Raw genomic sequence first — 9,544 nt, forward strand, 5'->3', positions numbered from 1 at the left:
ACAAACCTACTTATGGTTCACTTCATAAGTACAGGAATCCTACAGATCAAAAATAAACCTACCTACAATTCGAGTTTATAGATAATGAAGTGAAGCTCCTAACTATTTTGAAATTGTGCACTAGTTAAACGTACTGTGTTCATTTCAACAATTAATTGATAGACTTCAAATGAACAAAGTAGGATTTTAACCACATTTGTACAATATCAACTTTAATAGATGCACTGGGTGGCGGCTCAGCCCCTGCCGTGGCCCACTGAGGGAATATGCAAAACAAATCTAACAACATATACAACACAGAACAAAATCTGAGCACATGAGGCAATCCAGATTCTAATATAAAAAACATAACTCTCATTATGATCTCTCTAGCATTAAACCACGAATCAACTACAAAAAACCCTAACTCTCAAATGGGGTTCCCCATTCAATCAAAAAACCCTAACAAGCAGAAGGGGGTGCCGCATTCAATCACAAATCTACAATAAAAAAACCCCATCTACTAAATCTTCTGCTTAACAACTACAACTAAGAGAGGAGGGGAACGAGAAGGATTACCACATCCACCACCTGCTTGTCGCTCGCCTCCGCACCTGCATCCAGTGCGCTGCGAGACGCCGTCACCACCAGGTCCGGCACGACGGAGTCCGAGCCCGCCACCCCCTGCTCCACCAGATCCGCCGCCGCAGTGACCGATCCAGCGACTGCGGGTGCAGCATCTCCCGCACCGCCGACGGCGGCCACTTCTTGGACGGCATCTGCCACGGTGTTCGCGGCCTCGACCGCAACTCCGTGCGCAGCGGCGGTAGCGCCACCACCTTGCGCCATCGAAGCCTAAGAGAACCCACCGGAGAGAGGGAGGCGGTGGGGTTGAGTGAGTAGGTGCGGTGGCGGGGCGATGGAGACGAGGGGGAGACGATGCGACAGGGAGTGAGCCGATTTGGGAGTAAATGGTGGGGGCGATGCGGCCGGTGGTGGTTCCCCTCCCTCTTTATAGGATGTGACGTTTTTGGAAGTTTTCGTGCGCCGCATGGCCGCGTGGCTAGCCCACGACCGCCGCCGCCCACGCCCACAACCGCCGCACGTGACAAGGGAAAACGATACGCCCACGTACAGTACATGTATACCCTCAGTGTACAAAAGTAATCGGGCCGGTGCGGGCTTGTACAGGGCTGTACGCGCGCTCTCCGCGGGCATAAAAAGACGATCGTGCCCCTCTTAACGAATCGTTTTTGACAGATCTCACCCGTCCTCGTGTTTCTCCCCCTCGCGTTCAGCCCAGGGGGGAGCACCGGAGCAGAACCGTCTAAACTCTAATCCAATCATCCTCTGTTCCTCTTCCGGCTTTCCTTGGAGCGGCGCGCTAGCTGCACCTGCACTACAGCAGAGCAGCCGGCGGGCGAGGAGTGTTAGCCGGGAAGCATTAGGAAATTGCTAATGGAACTCGAGCACAAATTTTGAAAATTTCAAACAATGACTGCTTTTAGTATAAGAAAACAAATTACGAAAGCATGCACATAAAGGATGTATACAGCATGTTAGTAATTTTTCATGACGAGATATGTTTTGATTTGAGTTTTTTTTATATATCACCAATAAAAAACTTATTTTGTCATGAAAGTTTGCAGACATGAAGCATGCATTCCTACGGATGCACATTTTTCAGAATGCTGCAAAACTTATTAGGGCCATGTTTGGATTATCGTTTAGCTTCTAGGTACCCTTGTAAAACGATAAACACCTCCGGCCGTCGTTTTTTTGATTCTAGACGAAATTTACACTACGACCGCTAATATACACCTGTAAATTAAATCTGGATCATATAAAGTTACACCGATTCCAAGCAGGGCATAAAAGGTCAGTTTGTTGGGTTTTTGCCAAAAGTTTGGGCTCAAAGCATGATTGTTTTGATGCCAAAAATTGGCATATGCCAACATTTGGCAAATGCCAAATATTGGCTAGTGTTTGCTTGGTTATCAATTTAACTTGCCAACCTGACAAGAAGTAGTCAATTTTTGGCAACTTTTGAAATTACCAATTGTTAGCTTGCCAAGTATTGACAATGCCAAATATACCAATTAGCCTCTCGTGTTTTCTCCTCGTGATGGACATAGGCCATTATTTAGACCTATTTCCTCTATCCAGCGTCAGTGGCGGCAGCGGATAGCCATGGCTGAACCTTCTATAAACTCTAATCCAATCATCCTCTGTTCCTCTTCCGGCTTTCCTTGGAGCGGCGCGCTGCACCTGCACTACAGCAGAGCAGCCGGCGGGCGAGGAGAGTCCCACCCCACCCCACCAGCTGCAGCACTTCTCCTCGGCCCCCGGCCCGCCAGATCTCCTTCTTTTCTTCAGTTCCCCGCGAATAACTTCTCCGGCCCGGCCCGGCCGCATGGAGCAAGCCGTCGATCTCGTCCCACGGAACTCAAGTTCTCGGGGCTACACTGCTCGCCTCAATCCAGTTCATCATCGACCCACGCCTACATCCCCAGGTAAATCCCATGCCGGAGACAGTCGTCATCGCAAATTTAATCAATATTTATTCCCATGTCCATCCAAACCAACAATCGTCCTGTTCTCCATGCATCTTACCTACAGTAGTTTTCTTGATTCCATCTACCAGGCTTTAACTGGGTCCGATGATATGCGCTTAGTCCCTTTAAAATCCTTCAGTTTACCCCCAAACACGCTTTTGTTTCGCCCATGCTATTGGCTGTTGCAACCCTTCGAAAAGTTCTGGAATAGAAGAAATGACACCAATACAATGTATTCAGAGACGCATCCTGCATTCCAAACTGCTCCTGATATGAAAGCAAAAATCCCAGCATCCCAATCGTATGGATGTTGCAAACAATGGCTATGATTTTTAAGCCATTCATGATGATAGTACTATAGTTCAGTCATGCAGAATTGCACAGAGCTGGTTAATGTTGACCTCACATTTTATTCACATGAACTACAGTGATATACAGAGAGCAGAGGAAAGTGGCCATGTAAATTGTAAACCAAGTACAAGTCACTTGGATGCCGTTCCTAACTCTTAAGCATCCTATCCTCTTTAAGCATTACAAGTCGCTCAACTACCGCCGCCATGTCGGGCCGATCTTCTACATCTTCTTTTAGGCACTCAATTGCCGGCTTACCAATTTCTTCCAGGCAATAGATATCTTCTTCTTCAGTTCCGATCTCCTTGTCCATCATCGCCCTACCGCTCTTTTCTTTCTCACAGACTTTACGGAACTCCAAAATGAGGCTAGTGTATTCATCATATACACTTCGCTTCCTGGTAATGAGTTCTAAGAGAACCGCCCCAAAGCTGTAAACGTCGCTTTTTTCTGTCAGTTGCCCGGTTTTAAGGAATACTGGGTCAACGTAGGCCATGTCCCCAGCTACAATCTTGCCGAAATAATATTCCTCTCTAAGCAGCTTCCATAACCCGAAATCCAAGATTTTTGGTACGAACTTGTCATCCAGAAGTATGTTGTCCGGTTTGACATCACCGTGCCGTATGGCTTGATCTCCATAGGAGTGCAGATATGTTAAACCTTGTGCAGTTCCAATTGCAATATCCAGACGCAGGTCTAAGGGGAGCTTTTGGTTTCTGCTGTTGCCATGAAGAATGTCTTGAAGACTTCCTTTGCCAGCAAACTCATACACCAACATTGGAACATCCACCTCCAGGCAGCTACCGATGAGCTTGAGAATATTCACGTGCATCATATGTGTCTGGATCTCTATTTGCTCGATAAACTGCTCTTTTATAGATTCAGTTACCTTGACAGAAGACATAACTGCCACTGCAGTGTTGTCAGAAAGGGTTCCTTTGCAGACTTTACCAAAACTTTCGATTGAAAGAAACTCTGAGTTGTTGTTGGTGATTTTTCTTAGTTCGCTTTTTGTGAAAATGTATAGTCCCTTGACATTCTGCAGTACTGGACCTCCATTCCTTTTGAAATTCGTGTGCGCATTCCTACTGAAGATGCCCAAACTGTTCAAGTTGAAGAACACGGTAGAGTTAGAGCTGGAAATCCTTTCGCTTTGTGTTGTGTTGTTGTCTTGTTTTCCCCACAATGTCCAGTGACCTGCAGTTTTTTCTTCACCCGGCTGGCAACGAGCTTTTATTAGCATCCGAAGACGTTCTGCAACATCTTCCATTTGAGGGCGTTTGCTCATCTCCATTCTGAGGCACTCAGCTGCTAGATTTACAATCTTGTCAAGAACCTTAATGTTGCTCGACTGTGCTATATCAGCATCGAACATCTCTCTTGCCTTCTTTCCTTTTTGAACAGCTAGGATGAAAGTTTCTATGAGGTCAGTAATTGTACCATTTTCATATACCTTTTTTCTGGTGACTAGTTCTACCAATACGATCCCAAAACTGTAAACATCACTCTTCGGATCGATGTACCCAGTCTTAGCAAACAACGGATCCATGTAACCTATGCTGCCTATCACATTCACTGTGTATTGAGTGCTGTCCTTGGAAAACATTCTGGATATCCCGAAGTCGAATAATTTCGCACGAAAGTTATCATCTAAAAGGATGTTACCTGGCTTGAAATCACCGTGAATGATTGGTGGACACATGGAAGAATGCATGTAGCTTAACACCTCTGCACAGTCTAGAGCAATACCCAACCTTGCATCTAAAGAAATGGGATATTCTCTGGAATCAAGAACATCTCTGAGGTTTCCTCCAGAGGTGTATTCGGTGATCATCATTAAAACGTTTTCCTCTGAACAGTAGCCCAAGAGCCTAACAACGTTCTTGTGGTTGATTTGGCAATGTATGATTATTTCTTTAGCAAAATGTTCCTTCATATCTGGGAGTGGAATCTTGACTGCAACAGAACTACCATCTTCAAGAACACCATGGTAAACTTCTGCGGAGCCACTTTTGCTAATGAGAGTGCTATAGTTGTCAGTGTTCCTTTTAATCTCAACCTCTGTGAACTTGTTTAGACCATCAACGTTGAATGATCTCCAGTTTACCTTTTCATCCTCTTGGATAAGGTCTGCAGGCTTGACCTTCTTGTGACTCTAACAAAGAAGATTATACTGTTATATTATAGGGAGATCAAGAAAAGTGAAAGAATAGTATAATTTACAAAAGGTCTCCAACACGATGTTATCTGTTGCACGTGACGTCTAATTAGTAAACTTCTTTCTTGAGACCGTTCAGTAAACCAACCTGCTCAGATGATGAACTGCTGATACCAATTTTGTCTGAATAGTCCACACTTCCTGTTTTATCAAGCCTATCGATTATGTCCCCTGCATCTGGTCTCTTCTTCGGGTCCAAGTCCAAACATTCTATCCCTATCTTAGTGCATACTCTTACTTGTTCCAACTGTGTATCTCCCTCTAATGCCTCCAGTCGATCCATCCAACTTGCAACTACCTGATTCATCCAACTGGCAACTACCTACAAATTTGCAATCATGAGTTACTTAGTATTTATATAACTAACGCCGTGCCCCATACAACAGTGTGGGGAACAACTTTTCTGGGTCTCACGTACATATGTATTTACGTATTGTTTGCAAGAAGGTCATATTGACAGCCAAACAAGTCGATTGTATGTAATTTGGGATCACTACACATAATTAAAGGTCAGATCAAAAGCGATATGATCATATGATTAGTATTTTTTTAGTTACAAACAATTAATCATCTTGCTTTTGATCACTAGACACAATATTACATCCCTATACAACATCAAGGCTCCAAATTCCAGCTGGGTTATTGTTTCAATTATTCGAAATGAAAGAAGGGCCATCTGAGATGTTGCCTGAAAAAATTATACAATGAATATTTCGTGTCATGGTAGATGAAATTATGCTAAGGGGAAAGTTTCTCGATGTACTTTCTGCGAGTCATGTTACATGAAGAAAATTCTGATGCAATTTCACATAATATAACTAGTGATATGGAGACTTTGTTTTGTGACGATTCACTATGCATAGTTTCTTGTAGTCGGTGTCTAGAAAACGGGATTAATTTACTTCCCCAAGAAAATGTGCATACCTATAGTGCTATACTACTTACAAGAATGATTTTTTGTGAAAACCAACCAATGTTAATCATTCAGAATATCAAATCTGATGTGGCCAAGAAAGAAAACTTGGAACCTTAGCTTCTAATGACTTCACTAAAGGGTTAATCACATATTTTTTTTATCCTATTTATGTATTCTAAGAAAAACGTTGTGTTAGTTTATTTATTTAGCAAGGTGTAGTTAATATTGTGAATGTGCTAAGTTATAAACCAAATAAAATGTAAGGATAAATTTTAAATTGGTGAAAGTATATTTTGGGTGGAGTAGTCAATATATTAAAACTGTGCATCACATGTATACATTCGGTAGTAGTAGGAAATCAAAATCACATAGCTTGGTAACAATGAATATGAGTTATTTAAAGAAAAATGTGAGTTATCTCAAACATCTTAAAAATGTACGCTTTCAAAGAAGTGTACGCGTGCAATGCACATAATCCAAGAGAATGTACCAACATATGTAAAAGATCACATTGAATTTAACTTCGTTAAAGGCGTTTCTTCTCTCACCAACCACACAGATGACTAGATTTCGCAAGCATGGGACTAAGATATAACTATTGCAAACTTAAATCATGAGTGGTTGCTGAAAGTATGTATGGATGGGTTGGATCGAAATGCCCTACCACCTTTTATTTGTATTAGTGATAATGGAACAGAGATATATGCTAAACTGGAGTGTAAAACATTGATTTCAAAATATTTCCTTCGACTAACTTGGAGCATAGCATAACTTGTTGTTACCTTCTCATCTTCGGGATAACTCTTCTCTCCTATCAGTATCTCCATGATTATGGCGCCCAGGCTAAATATGTCTAACTTGTATGTGATTTGTCCTCTCAGTAGTTCCGGAGCAAAATATCCTCTGTTGCAAGATTTATGAAGTCTGATTGATGAATGTGCAAATAAATTGTATAATAATTTTTGCCACCAAAGAGAAGAATAACTTTTAAGAGGCTTGCTTACCGTGATAGAAATATTTGTTCAGTGAATGCACTTGTTTGCCCTTCCTCGAAACACCTTGATAGACCAAAATCAGTAATTTTAGGTACCATGTGATCATCTAACAGTATATTAGCGGGCTTGAGGTCCAAATGAAGAATGCACTTCTGATGAAGATAATGTAGCCCCTCGCATATTCCCCTGATTATTCGATAACGCTCTCTCCATTCAAGTCCAGTAGATACATCTGAAGAGGAGGTAGCAGGTTTTTAAAATATTCATATTTAATTTGTATCGATATTGATATTGCAATGTAAATCTAGGAATGCAAAGTACAGAACATGCTGAGTAGTCAGATAACCTACAATAGAGTAAATAAACCTTGACAGAAATACAAGTTGAGCATCGATCCTACCGGTAATATGCTTATCAAGGCTCCCGTTGGGCACATGCTCAGAGCAAAGTAGCCAGTTTCGTTGATCTGACATGACAAGCTTTCCCTCGTAGTCTTCCATTTCCCCTTGTGTCTCAGCACAGTACCCCAAGAAACGTACTATGTTCTCATGCTTAGCCTTCATCAAGCATTTAACCTCTTGGTGGAATTTATTCTCGCGGATATTGTATGTGTTGGATAGCTTCTTGACAGCGACCGTGTATTTTCCAACCACCCCCTGTGGTGACAATATGCATTGTCAGCTTCATGTGTGTCTGGCCCTGCACATACCAAAATGCTACTCCCTCCGTCCCAAAATTCTTGTCTTAGATTGTCTACATACGGATGTATCAAGTCATGTTTTAATATTAGATTTGCCCCCCTGCACATATCAAAATGCTATTTACCTTATAAACCACCGCAAACCCTCCTATGCCGATTCGATGATCAGGAGAGAAACCATTCGTGATGTCCTCCAAGAGTGAAAACGGCAGTTTCATGGGCTCTGCATATTTGTCAGCCAGCAAGCGCTCCAGGATGGCGTGTTTACTGTTGCCTTCGGGATCCATTCGCAATCTCCTGAGTCGAGAGCAATGCCGTTATTTAGGCATATGGTACAGATTAGTATATTATTGACGCCGATTGTTGAAGAAATTAAACTGCACGATGAATAGCATGCACCATGTAGTTGTAATGATTTGTTGACAAATGCACGCTGTTATTCCGATGACCAAATACCCTTAAATGGTACTTTCTTCACTTCAATTTACTGGTTGTGGTTTTAATTCAAATTTGAACTAAAACCACGACGAGTAAATCGGAACGGAGGGAGTAGTAGTATTGCTCTGCTTAAAGACTGAAAGTTTCAGTCCAACTTCACAATATTTCAGCAAAAATGGTAGAGTTACCAATAGGCTACGCAAATCAGGGCCGGTCCTGAGATTTTAGGGGCCCGGGGCGAAACCAGAATCCGGGGCCCTTTGTACTTTCAAAAATTATTTTCAGTATATACTTTGCGCAACTTTAAGATTTTGCTTGTACACCATACTACTAACAAATCATGTAGGGATGATTATCATTTTCTATAGAAAAATAATGTTCGATTACTTCATGTGCATTCGTTTGCATATTACCGAAAAAGGCTTTCGCCCCACTTTATATATAAAGCACCAATCCCTTCCTTTACACTGCTCCTTTACACTGCTGAAGTCCTTTAACAACACCAGACAGAGTAATGAAGTTTTTACTAACTGGCTTATCAGGTTTGATCACATTAGCATTATCATGTTCTTATTTTATTGACGGTGCGCCAACTAGTCCTAATTAATCCAACAGAATCGACCACATAGTCATATATTGGGCTGTGTCTTACATTTCGTTGGTATTTTTTCAGAATGAAAAAATGAATATAATATCGCATTGCAAGTGCATACAAACACTACCTTTCATCAAACAGTTTTACACAGCCAAGATGCAAAAAGCTGAAAGCTACAAAACTTTCCTTGCATCAAGAGTTTACATGGTATCTTACGTACCTGGATGTGGCAGCCCGGCAATGTACCACTGATCCTTGTACAAATCCTTGAAACTGTTCACAGGCTTCCACGCCTGGTTCTGAGGATTGAAGACCATGATCAAGGGGACCTTCGCTTTCATACTTGTGTCGTTCTGTGCAACACTACGGCCGACAAAAGCCTCACCACGTCAAGCAGCAGTTCTAGGGCATAATTTAGGGCAAAATCATGAAGGAAAAGGACGTCTTATCTGAAATCGTCGGCGGATGGCGTAGGCTGGAGCTGCGGCATCGATGTGCCATGGTGTGGCGTGGGTATCTAGTGTCTGCTCCATGGCGGCGGCCAGTGGCTGCGGGCGATTAGGTTTCCAGGAGATCAGACGAAAAAATAGGAGGCTACAGGCGAGGATGGACGATGGTCATCGTGCGTGATCAGCGTGGGTGATCGATCTCTCCCAAACGTGATCAGTGCACGTAACGTAGGCCCAATTATCATTTTTTTACGAACTAGAGCCCAATCGTATTAACAGGGAAGAGCACAAACCTGGGGCCCCCTATTTTCGGGGGCCCGGGGCGGCCGCCCCCCCTGCCCCCCATCA

The 9,544-nt window shown here is 42.7% G+C and overlaps 1 protein-coding gene across 2 annotated transcripts in view; it reads right to left on the bottom strand.

Annotated features, from left to right (window-relative positions):
* Window positions 1–2,790: 2,790 nt before the first annotated feature.
* The window catches only part of LOC119362038, a 7,574-nt gene continuing 820 nt past the window's right edge, over window positions 2,791–9,544 (bottom strand). Inside the window, exons 1-7 of one of the 2 annotated variants that reach the window (XM_037627209.1) lie at window positions 8,968–9,485; window positions 7,840–8,011; window positions 7,415–7,670; window positions 7,024–7,246; window positions 6,802–6,922; window positions 5,192–5,425; window positions 2,791–5,040 (exon numbers count right to left, since the gene is read on the bottom strand). In XM_037627209.1, the coding sequence (XP_037483106.1) occupies window positions 3,034–5,040; window positions 5,192–5,425; window positions 6,802–6,922; window positions 7,024–7,246; window positions 7,415–7,670; window positions 7,840–8,001 (3,003 nt within the window). In that variant the 5' untranslated portion in view covers window positions 8,002–8,011; window positions 8,968–9,485 and the 3' untranslated portion in view covers window positions 2,791–3,033. Of the gene's footprint in view, window positions 5,041–5,191; window positions 5,426–6,801; window positions 6,923–7,023; window positions 7,247–7,414; window positions 7,671–7,839; window positions 8,012–8,967; window positions 9,486–9,544 lie in introns of those variants that run through there. The other variant, XM_037627210.1, reaches the window with a different exon arrangement.

The sequence above is a fragment of the Triticum dicoccoides genome, chromosome 2B (assembly GCF_002162155.2).
Source record: "Triticum dicoccoides isolate Atlit2015 ecotype Zavitan chromosome 2B, WEW_v2.0, whole genome shotgun sequence".
In the NCBI taxonomy this organism is placed as follows: domain Eukaryota; kingdom Viridiplantae; phylum Streptophyta; class Magnoliopsida; order Poales; family Poaceae; genus Triticum; species Triticum dicoccoides.